At 40.0% G+C, this 22,758-nt stretch overlaps 1 protein-coding gene across 1 annotated transcript; it reads left to right on the top strand.

Annotated features, from left to right (window-relative positions):
• The first annotated feature begins 1,325 nt into the window (after positions 1–1,325).
• wnt9a (wingless-type MMTV integration site family, member 9A) lies at positions 1,326–22,493 on the top strand. The gene is made up of 4 exons (XM_034888466.1): positions 1,326–1,503; positions 15,180–15,439; positions 15,650–15,912; positions 18,462–22,493. Exons 1-4 carry the CDS (start codon positions 1,412–1,414, stop codon positions 18,993–18,995), a joined length of 1,149 nt encoding a protein of 382 aa, XP_034744357.1. The 5' UTR covers positions 1,326–1,411; the 3' UTR covers positions 18,996–22,493.
• The last annotated feature ends 265 nt before the right edge of the window (positions 22,494–22,758 follow it).

Below are 22,758 nucleotides of genomic sequence, written 5' to 3'. Positions count from 1 at the left end.
ATGAGTGTATTATTTTAAAATGCAATGTCTGGAGCAAAACTTACAAATCTAGACAATTTGGACTATGAAACCTCGACATACAATAAAGCTGTGTTAGAAAAAAGTTAGAAGGTCATTTACTTAAGCAAACATGGCAATAATACAAAGTCAAAAAGGCTCCATAACAGTACAAATCCTGCATTTGAAACCTTTTTTGAGCAGCTATTTAATCAAAATTCACTTTAAGTATCAAAAGCAAAAGTACTTGTCATGCAGGGAAAGGACCCTTGTGAGAGAATACGTTTACTCTTAGTTCAGGTAGAGCTCATTTTAACTTGTTAATATAGTTGGAAAATGTAATGTCTAACAAAATGCATCATATTTTATAAGCCCATTATATGTTTTCTGTGAATCTGCAGAGTATCTCCAGCTGTCAGATAAATGTAGTGTAGCAAAAACGTACAATATAGAAAGTATTATAAGCACACGGAAATAGTTCACTCCATATCCCACTAAATATGTCAAAGCTCAGATTTAAAAGTTCATTCTTGTCTTTGTCATTCTTGACATTAGATTAGAGATTAAATTAGATAATACTTTGTTCATCCCGTAATGGGGAAAATCACTTATTACAGCAGCAATAAGGCCCACTTGTGTAAATGCTTGAGTATTTGTTCTGGAGCTTTCAATCATATCACAGGATCTTCCTCAGCAGATGGTGTTGCCCTGGTGGTGAGCTTGTTTGGCCATATAGCCTATGTCAAAACTGTACTAAAGTTCAGTACTTAATAGTGAAATAAACTTACATAGTTACTTTCCACTACTGCACAAAAATAAGATAACTTAAGATACAACTGTATCTCTTCAGAAAATCTTTCATTTTGTAGTAAGAATTACAGTTTTAACATCTTTTTCTTAGCCAATAAGGACTTTACATCCATACAGTGCAGGACATGGACTGTATTTTCCTGCTTGTGCTGGATTATACAAACGCAGGGTTTGCCATTCTGGAAATAAACTGTCACTGACTGATGATAAACAAGTATTTGATCACATACAGGCCAGCTGAGACTGACCTCAGTCTGCACAAACACTGACGGTATGGTGCTTAAAACGCCCACAGAGGAGAAACTGCCATGCCAATCATAAATGAAGACAACTGAGAAGATGTGTCTGTCTGGGCCCTGAGAGTGAATTGTGAATCAGTTCAGCTTTCTGTAGTATGTATTGCAATAATACTCTCTCTCTTTTTCTTTCTCTCTTTCTCTCTCTCTCTCTCTCTCTCTCTCTCTCTCTCTCTCTCTCTCTGTGTGTGCTGATGGGAGGAGCGCAGCGCAGCTCCTCTCTGTATAAGAAGTGTTGGACGTTCAACAAGGGATTTTACACAGCTACTCAGGAGAAACGAAATGATCTGCCCTGGAGCCGCAGCAAAATGCTGGATGGACACCTACTCCTGGGATGGTTATCGTTCACTGTCATAGTGTATCTTCTCAACTTGCCTGGACCAACTGCAGCATATTTCGGGTAAGGACTGACAGACATATAGCCATTAGACCCATGATGCTGCTTTCATTGATTTGATTGGTTCCTGAAATACAAAGCAGGTGACAACTTTGTTCCTACTTTAAACGTAGGCTACTAAAACCTTTTTTTTTCACGCAATTTTATCTGGAGCAAAAACATTTGATTTGTTCTATGAGTTGTTGCATTGATATCCACGGGTCAGTGAGATGTCATTTGGCGGCGGGTGAGCAGCGCTCAGCGGCCTCGCAGCTGGAGGCTGCAACAGGTTGTCTGCACATGATTTGGCCTCACTAAAGCCTCTGACAATTTAAAAAGAAATGTGACAAGCAGGGTCAGCTCTTAGCAAGCCCATAAACACAGCATCTATTATAGGAAAATGCAGCCTTGGAGTAATGTTGGCCAAGGAGAGTTTACCCCATTCTTACCCTGACAATTGAGCCAGCGCCCCTGTCACGTTTGAATGGCAGGTAGCGGTCGAGTGATTATTTTGTTGAAACACTTGTAAAATCATATCGACTCTGAAAACAGCCGCGGAGCGAAAGGTGAGTGTTTATGCCTCAGACTCCACAGCTGGTAACAATAAAGCAATCTAACTGACTGAACTGGTGGCCGAAATGTCTGCTCAGCTTGCACAGAAAATTCCCCCATCCAGCATAAACATCACACAACTCTGGCAGGTTTTTTTTTTCTTCTTCCTGCCGCCTGCATCAACTTTAAACAACACTTGGAACACGTGTTAGGAAATTAATCAGAAAAATTTATTCATGAATCATGTCCTATAGACAATAATGCTTAATTTAGAAAAATGTGCATATTTCAAAGTAATGCCCAGGGAACACCTTGGATTATAGGTGTAGCCCACTATGACCTCCACTTCAGAGTGCCTACAAATGCACTGAACTGCAGTTTGCAGACTCACATGAACTGCACTCTTAGCTTTTTCTTAAGTTACAGAAGAGCATTAACCCTGCAGGGAAGCCAAGGTTATTCAAATGAGGTCAGCATGTCAGGTGGAAGAGCAGCCATGTTTCACCTGCAACTGAAGAGTTTTTATCCAACACATAATCTTACAAACTGACAGAACAAAATGTACCAAGGTGGCATGTCACACTAAACAGAAGCAAGATCTGGGCTCTTTTCCATAGTATCTAATATCTGTGTTGTTAGTGCTCCCCTTGGCTGCAAACAGTGCAGACGTGCACAGAGACAAATGTCTGTAGACTGCGGAGACACTTGAAGCCTCTCAGCAGAGTCAAATGTATAGTTCTGTAGACATGGGTATTGTGCAGGATCCAAGAGTGTTAGATGATCTGGGAACAGGAAGTGTCCCCTAAGGGCCCGTTTGACTCATGTGATAGACCTGTCTACCTGTTGAAGGGAGTTTTAGCTTCTCCCGGGTGTATAGGCTGTCTTCTTAAGGTAAGGTAAGTTGGCATAAAATAATAAGATATGTCGGTGTAATAGTAATTTTGGGAGTACCAAGTCATTTTCTAGATATCAAACTGTCTAAATAAAACTTCTTGTCGTGATATACAGACAGTTTTTCGCATGCCTGGTTAAATGTTCTCTGGGTTGCTGGACCTTAGAGTACTCATATAAGTGATGTAAACATGCTGTATGACATATGTAATAGCTCTGTATGAGGGAAATATCTTGACCCTTCTCAGTATGTCATTATCTTTAATGCTCATGCACATATCAAGTATTTTGTCTTTCGTTTCAGCTCCAAAGTTGCATTAAAAAGACAAATGTAACCCTACACTCTGTTTCTGTCTCCCTCCCTTGGCAGGCAGTATGTATTAAGGCTGACGTGCCAAATTGGCACTCACATCAACCTTAATGGTCCTAATGGCAATGCATATTTACTTATTCAGTTAGTACTTGTTTTCAATTCCCTCTGTCAGTCTGTTTTTTATCTGTGGCCTGTGTAGTGCAGCAAGACATGTGGTATTACGATACTGCAGATTTATTATTCCACGGCTCAGCGAGGAGGGAATATGAATGAGTGTCAGTGAATGATTTAGCCCTGCAGCTGAGGAACATGAAACATACTGAAAAAGCCTGCACAGGTGACACAGATACAAAATGTGACTGCCCTGTGTCCAACTTCCCAGAAACTCGACACTGGTGACACTCCAGCACAGTCTAGCTTGGCTTTGACTGTGGGACACACTAGTACAAACCTGTTCAAATAAATATTCCATGAGCACGAGGCATCCTAGGGCCTCTTGAGTACTGATTTACTCAAAATAGAGGGTCAATGTTGCATACCCAATTTCCAGAGTGCGGTGGAGCGTAAGTGTAACATAAACACAATCTCTCCTGCCCATAGTCTGCTCAGTCGAGGGTGGGGTGGGATTCCTGGCGTAGTCAAGCACTCGCTTAAATTGTCATCCTTTGCCACAAGAATGTGAGCACTCATTTTCTTTCCCTCAGCCTGTTGTGGCAGGTGCTGGTTCTGCTTAATCCGTTATCATTAGAGTTTGAATCGGAGATGTATGCTGAGCTTTCATTTCTTGATTTGATAGGTTGCAGCACCTTGATGAAAGATTGTGTAAACTGTCAGAGACGAAAGTAATTTGTTTGCGCAGTTGACCCTATCAGGGCTCAGAGGGCTCTCTGAGACGACTGTTAGTTTAAATTGGAGTTTTTGCAAAAGGCATGTCATTCAGTGGTCTTGTAAACTGTGCTGAATGCGAGTCCTAACACTGAGTCAAGAGTTTGTTTTTATTTAGTTCTTGTGCGACATATACAGGAAGGCAACCCACAGTCATGCAACTGGGATTAACCAATCACAGAGGCACTGCAGCATTCGGAAGAAGCAAATATAGTGGTTGCCTTTGCTTGCTGTTTAATCACTGCAATATCCTTAAACTCTCTATCGTCATTTAGTTCCTGAACAGAGCTGATGCAGAAGGTATTATTGTTTTCAGCGCTCCATCAAGTGAGGCAGAATGCCAAAAACAACAGGATAACAAATGGGATGTGTGTAAATTTACTGTGGAGGAGGGATTTTTCAGTTAGCAGCTGTAAAAGGTTTTTATCACTGTGTTGAATTAGTTCCTGGTGTGTATCAAACGGTGTGTGCTTTACATTTTAAAGAAGCCACATTGCTTTCACACAGAAATGTTACAAGTTGTTTTTGAAAAGGCTCCATGTAAGTTTCCTTTGGTTCCCTTCTCTTTCTTCCCTTCCGTTTTTTGGTTTGCCTGCCTCATGTGCGTGCCGGCATCCCTGCCGTGGTTTGTGGGGAGCTGCTGGGTGATTACCACTCATTAGGAGCAGCAGAGTTAGTGTGGGCTCAGGGTGGCGATGCCTGGCAGACAGTGGTGGCGGGCGTCTCATTACCCGGTCTTAAGGACTGATTAGCCCTGACGCGCAGCAGGGCGGGGAGCACCGTTGATAGAGGGATTTCCCAACTTCATAGGATATCCTGTGGCTACAGCCACACCTCAAAGGGTATCACTTTACTGTGAGCCAAGAAGATAGGATTCTCTCAGCACTGGCGCTGTGACCATGTAGCATGGTGAGATCATGCAGACCTGGAGGCTTAGATAACAGACTGCATAGCCTCTGAAAAGAGAGAGCTTTGTTTTCTTTATATTTCTGTTTGATAAATCTGGATTTGAGCTAAGCTGTTCTTTGAGTGCTCTGCTCTATAACATCCCAGTGGAAAGGCGTGCTATGCCTGCGGATGCCACAGGGCGGTGCAGCGCCTTCTGAGAGTGCGCAACCATGCTCCTCAATCAGCACTTTGTAACCTTTTTGTATGAGAGGGGGAAATGAAATAACATCAAATGTAATGGCAACCAAGTCTGGGAAAATATAATTTAGGAAAAGGAAATAGTTCTACTTATGCTTAGTTGTGGTCAACCTGCATGACATGTCCAATGTGTCTTTCAATTAACAAAGCAAAAAATCCCCTCTTTGCACAGAATATCATGTATTCTCTAAACTAAATAATGCATAGCCTCACTGTTTATTTAACAGTCTGAATTGTCAAAATTTGCAGAGTAGTACACACCTTCTTGTTATGGGGTGGTGTCTGTAGTGGGTTGTTATGGGGCTCATACTGTATTACAACATCGTTGTTCTGAATATTTTTCAAGATTATATGGTTTGGTTAGGCTTTTAAAATTTGTTTGGCCTGCTCACATCACACTTACAGTTCTGGTGTCAGCAGCATGCCGAGGAGACCTCAGCTAAGACATATTTGATTTTAAAAGAACTGTCCCAACAGTCAGCTGTGCACTTCATTGGTGGATAGTGAGAAGATATGGGAAGGAAACTCTTGTTGGTAACGCATGATGATCTTTGCAGATGGAGCTGCAGACATGGGCAATTTGCAAAACAGGAAAACTAATATAAACTCAAGATACTGTTAGTGGTCAGTCATTGAGGAGATGCTGCTAGTTAGTGTGACCACTATGTCCTGTGTTTTCCATCCTTGACCACAAGTGTTTTCTCTGCCTGGTTTGTGGGGATATAAGAGACATGGCACTTTACATACCTGCCAAGATAAGCAGATTGACAAACCCTTTGGCCTTATAGAAAAAACTCTGCATTTGCCGTGTCTAACATTGTTTTATTATTATTTTTAGTCCATTTACTGTCCACAATTGAATGTCATGCACCTGTTTGCAAGATTAATAATTTAATAAAGGAGGAAAGGAATTTGTCCATGCCATTTCAAAACAGCAGGGATAGACTTTCACTGCACTTTATCAGGACGTACATCTTGCATAAACACAATCATTTAGAAGCCTGACCTGACATGCACTCAGATACTCGACTCAAATGGTGTGTTTGCCAAGTGGGTGTTAGTACATAGACTAAGGTTTGCCCTAAAAGGCATATTTATTCGTAAAGCCTGAGCTTTAGTTTGAGAATGGACACAGTCAGACAAACGCTAACATGAATGGGCCTCGGCATGGCAGGCAAACTGTGCTGTGATTAACCCTGAAGTAGATTAGTTCACATTAAAATGCTCCATTTGCATGACTTTCAACTGGTTGCTGCTGCTTTAATCATCAATCAGTTGTCAAGAGTCAAACCTTTTTACTTCAGGCAATAAATTAACTGTGTGTACTTGCACAAAAACTCATGCTTCTGGGTAATATTTGTCAGGTGAGGCACTTTACACAATAAAGTACCATATTGTATTGTAAAACAATTGTTCAAACTTCAATATTTCAGATTAAAAACAATAACATGATGCATTTTTTGTTTTGCATTTAGGTTCTGTAGGCCTTTAAGGAACAAAAGTTATCATTCCGTAGTAAGAGCAAATAACCGTTAATTAACTCAGCCACTTGTAGTTACTGAGGCATGAGTGAATCAAAACAGCAACTGTTTTGTTTTGGATTTTGCGGTTTGACTTTGCATGCTCGGTTTATTCACAGGAGTGCTTTTGCCCAGTGTAAGAGGAATGAACAAACCTGATATTTCCAGTCTCTGCACACTTAAATGTAAATATCTTCTTTACAGGTCATAGTCAAACTGTTTTGCTCTCTCATTAAATTACCATAGTCAGGATCTTGTGTCGGCATGTGCGAAGCGGTGAGAGCCGAATACAGTAAGTGTGCTTGAACGTGTTTGGTGCGTCGGTGCGCTGGTACAGGGCTGCTCTGTGCCATGGTGTAGGCTAGAACAGGGGAGTCATGTGGACACTGCTGCGCGCCCAATCTGTGCCAGTCACACAGTGACTATAACTGAGCTGCTGACCTTAGAAGTCTTGAGTTCTCACATAGCAGTTAAACCTCTTACCATGCCCCACACTCCCATTCCCAAACCTGGTCCTGTAGTCCTACTGCTCAGCTACCAGCGCATGCATTCACGGCTGTGGATTAAAAAATTAGGCTGAGCAGTAACGTTTCCATGAATGAACTTTTTTTTATGAATTTAAAGACAGATATTTTCATGGTTTAACTTTTTGTGTGGCGTGTCTGGCTAATGACCAGAAGGGACAGCAGATGATATAACATTGGGTAATATCCTGTTAAGTCATACAATATAGTGGACCCCCCTCCCGCCCCCCACACATTGTGAATAGCAGTGCTTCTAGATGTTGCATGACATCCCCACTACTCTGAAAGGCTCATTACTCAACTAATAATTACTTACTAAGTCCCAGGCCAGTACCACTTGGTTTTCAAAGTTGTTTTGTCATGTAACTGTACTGTGTCAACGCCAGATTGTTAGGAGTAGTCACAACAAGCACTGCTTTTCAACCAGTGACTAATCTTATCTTAGCCTCTTAGATAAGCGTTTACTCTTTCCTCTATCTCTGGTTTTAAGGACTTTGGGAATGAGTTGTGTTGAGGAGAAAATCTCAGTTCTGTGCAGAATTTTGTCTCTTCTGAACTTCTTGGCGGTGGACAACGGCCTGGAGACTCCTTGTACCAGAGAGTCATTTGACACTGATTCATGGGTTTCTTCAATTATTCAAGTTTAAGCTGTGGAGCACATTGTCAGCTATAGTTAGAGTGGGCCAGAGGGAAAACACCACACACATACACATTCCTACAACCTCTGGCATGGCTTGGGCTGTGATACACCAGATGGGACTTGGGCAGGGTGGTCTGAAGTTCATCCAACATTTCTGAGAAAAGCACACACTTCCCCCCTAAAAGGAGCATTTTAAACACCGTGAAGGCAGAAGGAAAAAGTAAAAAAAAGAAAAGTAGATCAGCACTGGCAAGTTTAATTTCCTACAAAAACTCAATGTTTGATTTTTTTAAATATGCACAGATTAATCTCAGGTGAGCGCGGTAGTTTGTCTTCATGACAGCTGAACTGTTCCAGACACATGTTCATGTCCGTCATTGTCTTGTGTAGGTTACGTTTGTAGACAGCGGTGGTTTGGTCTACAGGAGGCTTTGTTTGAGCCAACAGCTGGGCGGAATGATTGGCATTCGTTTAGAGTAATTGACCAATGGGAATAGGGGAAGTTCAGAGAAGAGGGGTAAAAAAGAGAACAAGGAGGAGGGGGGTAAATTGTGATCTACGAGACACCAGACCACACAACCTGCAAGTTCAGGCTGATGGAGAAGCTGTGGCTTTTGTGCTTTTTCTGCCTGAGCTCGTTCAGCCACAACTGGCTCTTGTAGGTGTTGACTTAAGGTAGTAAGTGCCCGTATGCATGTGCACATGCACGCACACCCACGTGTTTATGGTAAGGACATACACAAATGTAGCCAGCACATGTTAGCCTCGTGGAGTGAAGATGATAAACATTGCCAAAACTCTTTTTCATTTGGGTAAATTCTTGATATTTTCAAACATTAGAGACTTTGTTCAACAGTTGAAACAACAAAAAGAGTTTTTCCTTTGGAAAACATTGACCTTAACATTGTTTTATTTCATGCTTAGAATCTATAGGATTGGTTCACAGGAGATTGAGTATCACCATTGTACATCAATAAGAATGTAAAAGGGACTGCACTTTCTGTCGAAGCCAATTATTGTTACTATGCACACATTAAGAGCAAGAGGAGATGATTAGGCTTAATGGTTTTTATTTTTATTTTATCATGCACAGGGGGCCCTCACATGCTGCTTCATGTGGCTGCCAGCCAGAACAAAGGAAATGGGCGGGACTTATAGAGTAGAGCATTGATTAGGAGTGAGTGACGTCAGGTGGGAATAGACCCTTAATTAGAAGAGAATGAAGTCAGGTGAGAATGGATGGATCCATGTCATGGAAGAAGGCAGAGGGTTACTTAATAGATAAACTATATATATATATATATATATATATATATATATATATATATATATATATATATATATAAATAAAACAATTATTTTGTTGTCAAGGAAAGAAGGGAACATTTTACAGTTAAAAAAAACTCATTACTCTATTGGACATACGTTGTAATGGTGACACTGGTTGTAAATACCTTTTTGGGATTTCTGTACTTCAGTTTCTTAGCTAAAATTGGTTTATACAGTATATTGTCCCGTTTAATAGTCCAGCTGTCAATAGTTTTTTTATCACTTATCAACTGCAAATCTTTTTTTTTTAAAAGCTGGAACCAATGTTTAAATGCATTTTTTTATTTTTTATTTTTTATTTGTTTATTAATCCCCAGTGGGGAAATTACAATTTACACTCTGCGTACACACTTGTTAGTAATCACACAGGCCTGAAATACACACACATGCTCAGGACCTATACATGCACTAATGGAGAGATGTCAGAGTGATAGAGTAATAGATTATTTGTAAAGTTTTCTGTTTTGCTTTAGCATTCTGAGATTAATCTATTCCACATGGCCTTTGTTTATACATAGTACATGAATGAGTATATATATATGAGTATATGAATAACACTAGCAGTTACAATGCTAAAGCATTTGTCTTTGAACCCTATACACGGAGCAGGCAATTCAATTAGGCCAAAAAAGTTAAAGTAAGAAAGATAACGCTTGCCACTATCTAAGAGTTTAGGTATTATTACACCTCCTTAACTATTTATTTACCAAACCAGTGAAAAATGAGCAGAATTACCAGCTGAGGGTCACTTCCAGGCCTGTAATGTAAAGCCAGAGAGGGAGTAATGATGGCAAAGTTTAGTACTAGTCAATGATTTCCTTGAGGGATCGACTCCGCGGTGTGAAACGAGGCGTTTTCACTGAACCCGCTGCCTTGGAAAATGTACATAAAGTAGACGTTACGGGCAATGGGAAGTGCTGACATGTAAAGAGAAAGGACTAAACAAACTCCGATGTTACTAAGTGAAAGACAGCGGAGGAGGCGCAGTGTGAGAGTGGGTCAGTGATGTCTGCGAGTAGTGTGTAGAGGCAAGTGTGTGAATGGAAAAAGCAAAGCTGAGCAAACATCAGCAAGAATCCCACCTCACATGGGATAATAATGAGTTTTATATGTTGGTGTTATATTCCACGTGTAATTGGTGTTGCTGTGCCAACACCTCAAACAAAAACACCTACCATTTTCAGTCTATGATGTGAAAACAGAGCTACATGTTCTTATTTTCTAATTCAGTGTGGCGGAGATGCTGTGTAGGTCCTGGACATCACTTAGTCTTTGAACATGTTTGATAAGCAACTGTAAACTGTACTTTCTAATAAGGTGCCCCTTATAAAGAATTTATAACTTGAAACCAATGGCTGTATTAATGGCAGAAGATAATTCATTAGTGCTTTATTGATCAGTGTTTAGTTTTTGAGTTTCCAGGTAGTAATAATTATATATTCTATTTGGTGTTTATGTTATCATAAATGGTGTACAGCTGAATATGTTTGCTGATTAATTGAATAGTTGATCAACAGAAAATCCTTTTAAAAACAGATTCATCGTTTATACGATTTTGAAAGCAATAAACCCCAAAATTAGATTTTCCTCTTTTTTAAATAATCAATTTCTTTGTTGTATATTTGTAGATTAGTGAGTATATTATAGTTATTTGTAAAAAACAAGCTGATTCGAGGCTTCACCGTGAGCTTTGTTTCTGTTTTCTGACATTTCATAAACCAAACAATCGATTTAATGGAGAAAATGATAATTTGATGAAGCCCTAAAATGTTGGAAATGGATCGTTTTAGACAGACATATACATGTATATTCAGACAGACAGCATTAAAAACACATGTATTTTGAACATCAAAGCATGTAAACATGTTTTAGTAGAACCCACTTGTAGAAACAAGTATGAACCTGAAAGTTAGTAAAATATGTCCCCTTTTAATGCCTTATCCATTGGATAACAGTCTAGATCCACAGCAACATTTCTGTCTGGTAATATTCAATTCAATTCAATTCAATTTTATTTATAGTATCAATTCATAACAAGAGTTATCTCAAGACACTATACAGATAGACCACACTCCAGAATTTACAAGAACCCAACAGTTCTAGTAGTCTCCTCCAGAGCAAGCAACAGTGCGACAGTGGCGAGGAAAAACTTCCTTTTAGGCAGAAACCTCGGTCAGACCCAGGCTCTTGGTAGGCGGTGTCTGACGACCGGTTGGGGTTAGACCATGTTAATATGGTACAGTCGAAGGGATTTTTCCCTTTCTGGCAACTTCAAAAACTGTTTGTATTAATGGCTTTTAACTGTTCTATGTAGCTTTAATGCAACATTTATTTACGCTCAATAAAGCCATAAGTCAGTTTATTAGTCTATATCCACCAGGTTCCACTTGCGGGATTGCCACGGTGCAATTTTTTTCACAGATGTCGGTTTCCTTCCGCTTTCTTTGTGTTGAAATTTTAAACTCCGGTGGATTTATGACGATTATTGTTGACTGCTCCTCAGATCTCTGTAGGGTAAATCCAGACAGCTAGCTAGCTAGACCAATCTGAGTTTTCTATCGCACGACTTAAACAACTTTTGAACGTACACGTTCCACCAAAACAAGTTCCTTCCCGAGACTATTTGGCAGCGGCTCTGTGTGGAACTTAGCGCTGCTCATGACGATTCTGATTGGTTTAAAAAAAAAAAAGCCAAATAAACAGTGCACGTTTTTCTCCTATCCCGGAATGCTCTGTGGACTAACCAGACCCTCCTTCGCAGCGCTGTGGAGGATGGTCTGGCAAAGCGAGACAACAGTTTATAAACCCTCTGTATATGGTCCATTGGCAAATATGGCACGTGGTTGGGTTTTTACATGTTTTCTCCTAAAGGTCGTCATTGTTATAAGAAAACAAATTATTTAATTTTGACAGAAGATTTCAAGTTCAGATTTGTAAAGATTTTTGGGATTCAGCCATTGTGTTGTCTTCCAATTCTCTTTTCCTCTAAGTGAGTTGAATAAGTTCGTTCTTCAGCAAGCAGCAGTGTGATATTTCTTAGCAGATCACCATATTGGAATGTGGGACCCTTTTTGTGTGACAGCAGGGGTCATGGTCCTGCATTCAGTGAAAATGATTTCTTGGATTTCTAGTTGAATTAAAGTCATCAACACTTTTTGTAATCTCGTAGAAATCCAAAAAGGGGCTTCCAGTAATAGATAATATATATACGCAAGAAATGGAATCTGCATACTCTTACTGGCTATTTTCTGTGGCAACATGCACACGAGCAAGTTACGGCCAGTAGTTTCTTCTCTGGAGACGGGAAGTGTTTCTCCGCTCTCAAATCTCTCCGCTCCATGCTTTGCCTCTGGGCTGTCTTTGGAACTAGCTAGAAATATGCCTTTGTGTAAAAAAGCCACAGAGACAGTAGCGCTGAGATCAGTCTCATGTCATCTTTGGCCTCCCTCCAGCTGCGCTCAGACCATCTTTTTGTCTCAGACAGGCGGACGTCACACAGACAGTTGAGAACTGTCACTCTAATGTTCTCTTGTTTTCGCAGGCATGTGGGCTTTTGGAAGATTTCACGCTGATACGTGTAACTATGCATGCCTTAAAGAGGAATCTGCACGTCAGTTTGGTGGCATTGAGTAAATTAAGACCACCATTTAATAGTTTGATCTCTTTGCTAATCTATATGTATTTATAGTAGACATTTAATTCAGATGTGATTATTTCATTTTAATATTGCAGAAATATGCAGTAGTAAGATGCTTCCTGGTCTAGTGTGAATTTGAAATACATTTTAAAATTGACATGATTCTTTATTCACCACTGCGATTTTAAATGGACTTAGGCAGGTACACTACATGGCACCTACACTCAATTCCTGACTCCATGCTTGACATAGAAATGTTGTGGAACAGTTGTCAGACGTATGTAACATACTGGGTCAGCTGACATTGTTTGTTTTTGAGTAGTTGAGTTTCATTTGCATTGTTATCAAATTGTGAAACAAACAAGAGGAAAATATTCACAGCGAGACAGTTCTTGTGCACAGTGTATGCTTCACTCTGCACGCCTCAAACCATCCATCTTTATACTCTCTAAGTGTGTTGGGAGAGCAATCTCTGTCAAGACACAGCTTGCCAGGTTTCCATTTGAAAGTCGTAGCTGTCAGACAAGGTAAGGAAAGACAAATACACTTCTTTAAAAGGAAACCATTTGACCCAATCAGAAAGCAAATCCTGATGCCTCTTTTTTAATTTGACTGCTCGGATTTTAAACCAGGCCATGAATGCTTAGTAAAGACAATATCATATAGCATATGTGAACTATTAAGTCCATTGGTATGAAACAGAAGACTCCAGGGGAAACATTTCAGTCAGTTATTGGACTTATTAAAACAAATCTCTTGTTGAAGAACTCCTGTGACCTTCTGCTAGAGGCTGAAGTTAATATGAGTGGTGACAGAATCTTCCCTGAAAAACAATAATGAAGTCAAAAATGTAAGTAATGTGGGTCACCGATCAACACTCCTTCTCCATTAACTAAAGCAGTGTGGACATCCAGCATGTGCGCTGTACCTTTTACAAAAAATATTGCAGACTCATTTCTGTTACACTGATCCATTAGGTTACTCTTCACAGTCTTATAGTTGGACTTTTATTAACTGATTTAACTTTTCCATGCAAGAAGGGATGGACAACAATTCATGACTGATCATGGGTGTCATGTAGTGTTCTGTTGAGACATTCATATACTAAACTCTGTCCTTTAAATCATTGTTTTTGGTCACTCTTTTACAAAGATGAAAATGTAACACTTCATTTTCCAGTGAAAGAAAAAAGTACTAGAGAAAGAGTCGTGCATTTTATTAGGGCAACATTATGCGAGGTGTCAGTCCATTTACGAATGTGTCCTTTAAATGTCCGAAGTCCGTCTGTGAAGGCGCGTTGGTCAGAAGACTTGTGCTTTTGTGAGTTCTGTAAGTCCATTTATTTTTCAGTTTCACTTTAAGGGTGTAAAGGAGGCCAGAAATTCCACATAATGAACAACTACGGTGCCAATCCTGTCAGTTGGTGTGACCAAAATGGTCACAGGCTGACAGTCATGTCCCCTGTGTGTGTTTATGAAAGTAATGCTCTACTCTCCCCATCACAACCTCAGAACCCTGGTCATTGGTTTTGCCAGCTATGTGGCAGTCCCCGCTTTGTGTGTTTTATATACGGTTCCCTTAAATAAACTGATGAAAGGAGTTCAAGTCTACCACATGTTCTCCATACCATGTTTAGAACTGAAACTTCTGCTTGTTATATTTAGTTATATTTCATTTTTGTTATGGAGCATCTATAATGAGAGAGTAAATCCTGCAGTGTGATCATGTCTAAATCTATAAAACGCTGCCCCCCCCTGCTCGGCATATGATATAAATATTAAACCAAGTATCCCCAGGCTACTATTTCAAATGTACAGTATGACTGTCAGGTTCACTGGATGCCGTTGTTTAAAATATGTCTCCATACTGTGACTTCATTAGTGTGTGAGGTCTAAAACGGGGACAAAACGGTGTGAGGAACTTCTTATGTAAAGAAAGAACTCTTCCACCTCTGCAGAGAATTTACTCTATACACAGACACGCCTGTGCTGGAGGTTGATCTCAATCTCCAGCAAATGTTGAATTCCCCAGAACATTAACCAGCGAACAGCTGAATTCATTTGAACATTAACCAAACTTTTGAGCATTATATGCCCCAGCTGCGCTTCCTGTGCTGTTTGTGTAGTATATCTTTGCAACTCTTTCTGTTTATCCAAGAAGGTCAGCATCCTATGTTTTATTGGAACCTTTTATCAAGATGAATCCACTCCCTCTCGGTGTGCTGTTTTCACCGACCTGAGTGTTTCTATGATCTTTCCTCTAGGTTGACAGGTAATGAACCGTTGTCTATCCTGCCACTGAACTCTCTACCAGAGGAGAACGTGGGCAGGGCCCACTACAAGCTCTGCGATCGGCTCAAACTGGAGAAGAAGCAGCGCAGGATGTGCAGACGAGACCCGGGCGTGGCTGAGACCCTGAGAGAGGCCATCACCATGAGTGCTTTAGAATGCCAGTATCAATTCCGCTTTGAGAGATGGAACTGCACCTTAGAGGGGCGCCACCGAGCCAATATGTTAAAGAGAGGTATGGGATTTCATTAATAGACCTGGTATCTCCGCTTAATATTACACACCTAAGAAGGCATCTGAGGAATATGTGTATTTTACTCCCCTGTGGTAAAAATTGAAAATGAAAATTATTATTAAAGGAGCTCTCTGCTAGATTTTGGTGCACCACACACTGTTTCTATTTTCCTGCCTCTCATTTGTCACTTTGTCACTTGGGCTTTTCCAGGGTTTAAAGAGACAGCCTTCCTGTATGCCATCTCCTCGGCCGGCCTAACCCACGCGCTGGCCAAAGCTTGCAGCGCAGGACGCATGGAGCGCTGCACGTGTGATGAGGCCCCGGACCTGGAGAACCGCAAGGCTTGGCAGTGGGGAGGCTGCGGAGACAACCTCAAATACGCAAACAAGTTTGTCAAGGACTTCCTGGGCAAACGCTCCAACAAGGACCTGCGCGCACGTGTGGACATGCACAACACAAATGTGGGCATGAAGGTAAGAGTGAGAAGATGGCGATGGATTATTTATGGGGCACTGGACTAAGTTTACGTATCAGTCATTTTACTAATAATGAGAGGTACTACTCTGCCCATGAAAACCATTATTTAATGTCTTCAGTGGCTCTGGCGGGATCTTACTAAAAAACTGTGAATATCATTTAACTTACATCCATTTTACTTAAAGCTGCTCTAATAGATATTTTATATCATCAATGAATCAAACTTCTACTGTATGTGTAATCTGAAAGGCATCACTCATAATCGCAAAACCAGGGACAAAAAGTTCAAATATCTCGACCTCTGCTGCATCCATTTTGACCGCTCTTGCTTTGATCTGTCTCTGTAATCTATTGTGAATCCCAAAACTTAATGGGCGTACAAAACGGAATTGTTGGAATGACCCTTTATTGGCTCTATTTTCGCCATTCACTGCTTCATTGATTATCATATAGCTTGTCTGTGACTTTGACAGCAACAGCCTTTTATTAGCTAATAATTTGTGTAACACATTAAACTGTGATTTAGGGACTCAGTGATGTTGCATTTTAGGGAGTAACATTTAAAGAAAAGAAAGAAGTAAATTACACAGTAATTTTATAGCAGTATCTTTACACCAACTGTCATCTTAATTTGCCTTTTATTAAAGTAATAAATTCAACCTTTGAAAGCAAAATTGATATTGAGGCCAACCAGGACACACTCATAAAGAAAACGGTTTGAATGGGGTCAGTGTTCAGCAGGAGTCACAGATGGTATTTAAACAGAAATGTTGGCTGCTCAAAAGAATCAGTTGCATGGTGGGAAAACTGTGATAATATAATACAAGTTGAGTTCTGTGCAATAATGTAGACAAACAGCAAAATGAAGTGCCAAGTCATTGTGCGACTTATCCCGGATATACTGTACCACCATATCTTTGGTCTTGCTTTTGTAATGCTGGAGTTCAAACATTAGAGCTGGTTAATGACTGCTGTCCCAGACAAAACACAATAATCAAGTGTACAGTTAGAATGACCAAAGAGGAATTTAATACAACCGCAGATAGAGTTTCATGCATCTCCAGGAAACCTGAAGAAAAGAACCTGATTAAAGTAATTGCCACTGTAAATTTGGTGAAATCTGAAAGTGCTCATTAGTCAATATTTGGTTTTCTCTCCAAGATTAGATAGGCAGCGACTCACATTTTTGCTCTGGCACAATTTGGCAATTGTTTGTGGTGAGCAAATGGGGGCTTTTCATCTTGGAAGTGTTTTTAATAGTAAAATAAAATACAAGGAATGTTCTTAATCTGTCAAGCCAAAACAAATTTAAGGTTTGGAATATGTTGCTTTTACTCTGCTTTTCTCATATTGTAGCCATTTTCCTTTTGGTTTCAACATGAATTATAGTAGAGGCACACTTCCCAAATGTTAGCAGACACAAACCTCTCTCAAAAGGCCAATGCAGGCTCTTCCTTTTCAGCTTGACTCTCCAAAATCCAATCTCTCAGGAGATTTAATTTGTGAAAAAAAGATTTACAACATTGTTTTTGCTCTTTTTTTGTGATCTGCACATGTAGTGAGGTATACCGCAGTCTTTCGAGATGAATTCCCATACAGGACAGAGCTGGAATGTGCTAGCCTCTGCATCCCCCTGACATTTAAAAGCTGACCTATCAAATTTTCTTGACCTGCTGGTGTGATGAATATGCACTTCCTGTTCCCCGATCTCTTTCACAGTCTGAGAAAAGAACTGTATATGCTATCCAAACTAAGACAATGTGTTATTGTGAATAATTTTCGCACATGCACTGCTTTTACTTTGTGGTCAATGCTGAAGTGAACTTTGGCTGACCGTGGAGAGGTCAAGTGTTTGTGGTTACGTTTGCTGACAATCTCCATGTTTTGATTGCAATCGTGAATGATTTTCTGTAGAGAGAACTTTCTTTACTTTTATAACTGTTTGCATGATTTATTCTCCGGGTAGTGACATAAATACCACACTAGAAGATTGAGTTGATCACCTCTGGGTTTAGAAAACAGATTTACAGTTATAGAATAGTGCCCAGCATCGACGTACGCCTTCTCTTTCCCATGGGTGTCTGAATGGATTGTCTATCTGAGAGGGCTTCTCTAAGCAGTAACCTTCCCTTACTTATTATGATAACAGTCATTGAGTTTGATGTCATCCGTGGTTATCACAACAAAATCAATCTTTCCATCAGCTAATATTCTTTTGCTCTTCAACACGAAGGCTTAGACAAAGTGTGATACTGTTCTCCTTCTGAACTATGTTAATCATGGTTCACATGCAATATGTGAAGCCTCTGTTTTCCCCTTTTTATTATATCAGAGAGAGCAGTGAATGTAATATTTTTCCACAGTGTGTTACATTCCTCCCAAACCACTGCACTCCACCCTCATCATCTAATTGTGTGCATATTTGGGTAATCTTGGCTCTTTGAAATACTGCTTACTAAACACAGGCTCATTAAATGACATAGCTTTCATCACATTTCTTTAATGTTTCGTGGCAGTTAACAGTATTTCATTGTCTCTGCCCCAGGTAATCAAGGCCGGAGTGGAGACCACTTGCAAATGCCACGGCGTCTCCGGCTCCTGCACCGTCCAGACCTGCTGGAGGCAGCTCCTGCCATTCCACGAGATCGGCAAGCAGTTGAAGCAGCGCTATGAGACCTCTATCAAGGTCGGCAGCTCAACCAACGAGGCCACAGGGGAGGGAGAGATCTCTACAGGCCGGAGCCAGCAGCAACAGCAACAGCAACAACAACAACAACAGCAGCAGCAGCAGCAACAGCAGCAGCCCGTGCCTGGCCTGAATGATCAGATCCCTCGCACTATGGACTTGCTGCACATTGAGGACTCGCCCAGTTTCTGTAGACCCAGCAAGTACTCGTCGGGCACGGCAGCCCGGAAGTGCTATAAGGACAAGAACTGCGACGCAATCTGCTGCGGGCGAGGCCATAACACTCAAAGTAGGGAGGTGACCCGGCCCTGCCAGTGCCAAGTGCGCTGGTGCTGCTACGTTGAATGCAAGCAGTGCACACAGAGGGAGGAGGTCTACACCTGCAAAGGGTAAACCAGTGACCTGTCAGCCCCCACGATCAGTGGAGAAGGAAAGATGGTCGTGTTGAAGAGGAGTGGTTGTGGATTTTGCTTCCACTGTCGGAACAGTGTTCTGCACACAAAAGAGGAGTGAGCTGATGGAGGAGCAATAAGCACTTTGAGGGATTTCTGTGGGTTGTGTTTCAGAGATCTTGTGGCCCCCATGTCTGGGGTTTGCAGATAAAATAAACCTTGTCAGACAACTGGGTCAACATCTCAAGCCTTTTTTTTTTTTTTTGAATCACGGCTTTGCCTTGAAGAAAGAAGCTTTAATAATTTTTTTTTTTTTTTAAACCCAATTGCATCTTTTCACAAGAAAACAGAGATTAGCGTCCAGCTAATGAAGATCCAACACGAGGACAGCAACACCAACAGACTGGTTTCTGGGGTCTTGCCCAAAGAAGAATAGTGTGTGTGCTTGTTTGTCAATCTTTACATGTGTGTTTGTGCGTGAGCATGTGATAGATAATGTGGGGGGAGGGGGGTTGGAATGACGACTTTTATGGCGATAAAAACCATATTCAGAGACTGTTAAAAAAAGAAAAGAAAAAAAAAAGACAGGGTGTAAGATTTACTCTACACGCACATATTACACTCACACACATTGTGTGCTTGCATATGTATGTACATAAATTCAGTTATATTGTAATGATATTATACAAGCCACTTATCTAACTATGTTAAAACAAACCACTAACCACACAAATGTTTTATTGTTTGTGTGCTCTCGCTCATTTTTCTTCCTGATTCATGTTGACGAGGCCCTTTGGAAAGCAGAACACTTGTGTCCGTTGTCTTGCTGTGGATAATTTATAAATCCTTTGGGACTACTCCTTCACAGGAAAAACAGTTTTTTTTTTTTTTTTCTTTTTCATTTTTTTTTTTTATATGAAGCTGTTAGTAATTGCATTAACAGAAAATAAGTCAGTTTAGGCTATTCTTGGCCTTGAGCGAACCAGTGTTCAGGAAATAACTTAAACCACTATAACTATTTGAAATGAAATATTGTAAAGACAAGAAAATCCAAGATGGAAATGACAGTGGCATTAATATTAAAGCCAACAACATTGCAACAAGTGACTCACACTAGAAATTGTGGAGCTCTTCGGAGCTAAAATCTATTTTATTTTTGTTTGTTTAAATTTTAAGTTGTAAAGAAAACTGTGGAGAACTGGAGGAATGTAGCCCCCAACCATTTCAAATCCTGCTTTCCTCTTCAGCTGCCACAATTTGATTGAGCCATATTGAACACATAGACATGCAGACATGCATATACAGTGGGAGCTGCATCTGTCAGTCCAAACAGTTTGGAGGCAACTGAGACGGAAATCTAACTTGACGGGTCTGCAGAGTTGCTCAAGTGAAATTGAATGTGTAAGTCTCACGGCTAATAAAAATATATTTTATAAGACTAATATTTGTTTAATGCTCAGCAAATTGATGTCTAAATGCAAACATTGGGGTTTGCAAATCAGCTCTCTTCATTCAAATAGCTTAATTAGCTTTTTTTGTTGTTGTTACTTGGCACAAAGTAACATAGTTAACACAATGCAGCATAGGCCTACTAAACCCTGCCATGCACCTACAGTGACAGTTTAAAGGAGACGTTTTGGAATATACTTGTATTCACTTTCTTGCCGAGAGATAGATGATTGATACTGCTCTCATGTTTAAAGCTACAGATAGCTAGTTAGCTTAGTTTAGCATAAAGACTAGAAACATGAAAAATAACCTGCTAATCGGTGAACTTTAGAGATGGTTGTGTTACCAGTCAGTGCTAGCTGTATCTCCGTTTCCAGGCTTTATGGTAAGCAAAGTTAACTGGCCGGTGGCTGTAGTTTCATATTTACCAGACAGATATGAGAGTGGCATTGATCTTCTCATCTAATGCCTCTGAACACAAAAAAAACAATGCAGACAGTAATACTTTCTTGTATTCTCTGCACCCAGCTTCTGGAAACATTATGTTATAAACCATAAGATATGCCTTGTTTTAGATTGGTGTGAATTAACTACTGAGCGAGGGACCCAGCTTTGTTTCATAGCGCCATTCACGCACTGAAGCCCAAAAGCCCTTTAAAGTATTTTAAGATCTGTATTTATGGATACAGTGCAGTGCAAATATTTTTTTTTTATAATTGTAAATAGCAAAGGTTTCTTCTCCTGTGGTATAGAGACAAAAGTGAGGCACATGTTCAACTCTCACAAGCAACTGAAACAGTAATTGGTAACATTGACTAACTTAAGACATTTGTGGAAACAGCACACAGATGCTGTAACAAGATGGTTACAGATTGTAATCAGCGATGCAGCAACATGCCAAACCTCCCTAAAAGTGGTTTTTACCTTTAACATATGATTTAGTCTTTAAAGATGATTAACACAATATTTGAAGTGAAAGCACCATCCTTGACAGCAGTATCAGGCTTTAGGAAGAGAACCTTGCATGGGCTATTTGTCCCAAGGAGATGAATTCCAAGCATTTTGATATGAGAAGGCAAGCCAAATAAAGACTGGTCCAAACATATACATAGAACTTTGCACGCTACATGGAAACCATAATAGCTATGCTGAGACCTGAAGCATAAATGCCTGCTTCCCACAGCTTTCGGAGTGCGTCACACACACACACACACACACACACATACACACACACACACACACACACACACACACACACACACACCTCAGCCCAAACACACTGATGTTCTCTATTGAGTGGATTTTTAAACAGGCATGACAGGAATACCAAATGCACACCAAGCGCATTTTTGTTTGTTTATAGATTGTACATAGGCCTAATTATTTCTCCCAAGAAAGAGAAGCATGATGCAGCAGCCAGTTGGTTTTTAGATATCACAGTCATCCATATTTTCAAATCTAAAACTCTGCACTGTGTAGTCATCAGTGGATCATGTACAAAATTCTGTTTTGTAGAAAAAAATAAAAGCTAAATTATTTTTAAATATATTATGAGCATGTGTTTAGTGTAAATAACGTCAAAGTCTAAATTGATTTTATATCCTGTATTTTTTACTTTTTTTTTCTTTTGGGTGTTTGTTCCTTTTTGGGGTGAAGGCTTTGAGAAGCAGTGTATACTTCAACATATTTCATTTCATATCTCACCGTTCGCTGTCATCTAAGCACTAATAAATCCTAACAAATTTAGAATCAACTCACCTTTAGCTGTCTTTTATACATGCGCAGGATCATGACACATTATTGAGAGTATTCAAACAAAATCACAGTCATCAACAATATTCTTTATAGGATTTGATCTGTTTGTATAATCAACTATTTTTTGTGAAAAGACTTTGTAATGTTGGTTATCACCATACAATGTGCTATAAACTCATGATTGCATCAGCGTGGACTAGTTTATACTCACATGTGGATCACTTTACATGTACATGTACTTTTTGTTAGGATTTGTGCTGTGCTTGTAAAACAAAGATAAAACACATCAACCATGTATTGCCCTTTGTGATGATGCTACACCAACAAAGCTTTGTCCATGTTCACTTATTAATGTCTTATGGGATCCCTAAATTATTTTCCTCTACCTCATGTGTATAGCTTGTAGGTATAAACAGATCACAAATGACTGGTAAGAATGTATTTAAGTTATTTAACATCTTTGTATAACAAAGGCGAAAAAAATCTGAAATAATAAATGAATTTTTAAATTATTTCATGTGGGGTTTCATTCTTTAGTGGTGCTTAGAGCATTTACTTTA

This window comes from Etheostoma cragini, chromosome 12 (genome assembly GCF_013103735.1).
Source record: "Etheostoma cragini isolate CJK2018 chromosome 12, CSU_Ecrag_1.0, whole genome shotgun sequence".
NCBI lineage: Eukaryota > Metazoa > Chordata > Actinopteri > Perciformes > Percidae > Etheostoma > Etheostoma cragini.
Note: the sequence above shows the minus strand (reverse complement) of the source record. Positions and strands in the feature narration are given on the sequence as shown.

What these genes read in the sequence shown, in the direction of transcription:
- wnt9a (XM_034888466.1), top strand. Translation starts at nt 1,412, where the DNA reads ATGCTGGATGGACACCTACTCCTGGGATGGTTATCGTTCACTGTCATA. An exon ending in AGCCAATATGTTAAAGAGAG is followed by an intron (nt 15,440 to 15,649) that starts GTATGGGATTTC and finishes GGGCTTTTCCAG; the next exon opens with GGTTTAAAGAGACAGCCTTC. An exon ending in ACACAAATGTGGGCATGAAG is followed by an intron (nt 15,913 to 18,461) that starts GTAAGAGTGAGA and finishes TCTCTGCCCCAG; the next exon opens with GTAATCAAGGCCGGAGTGGA.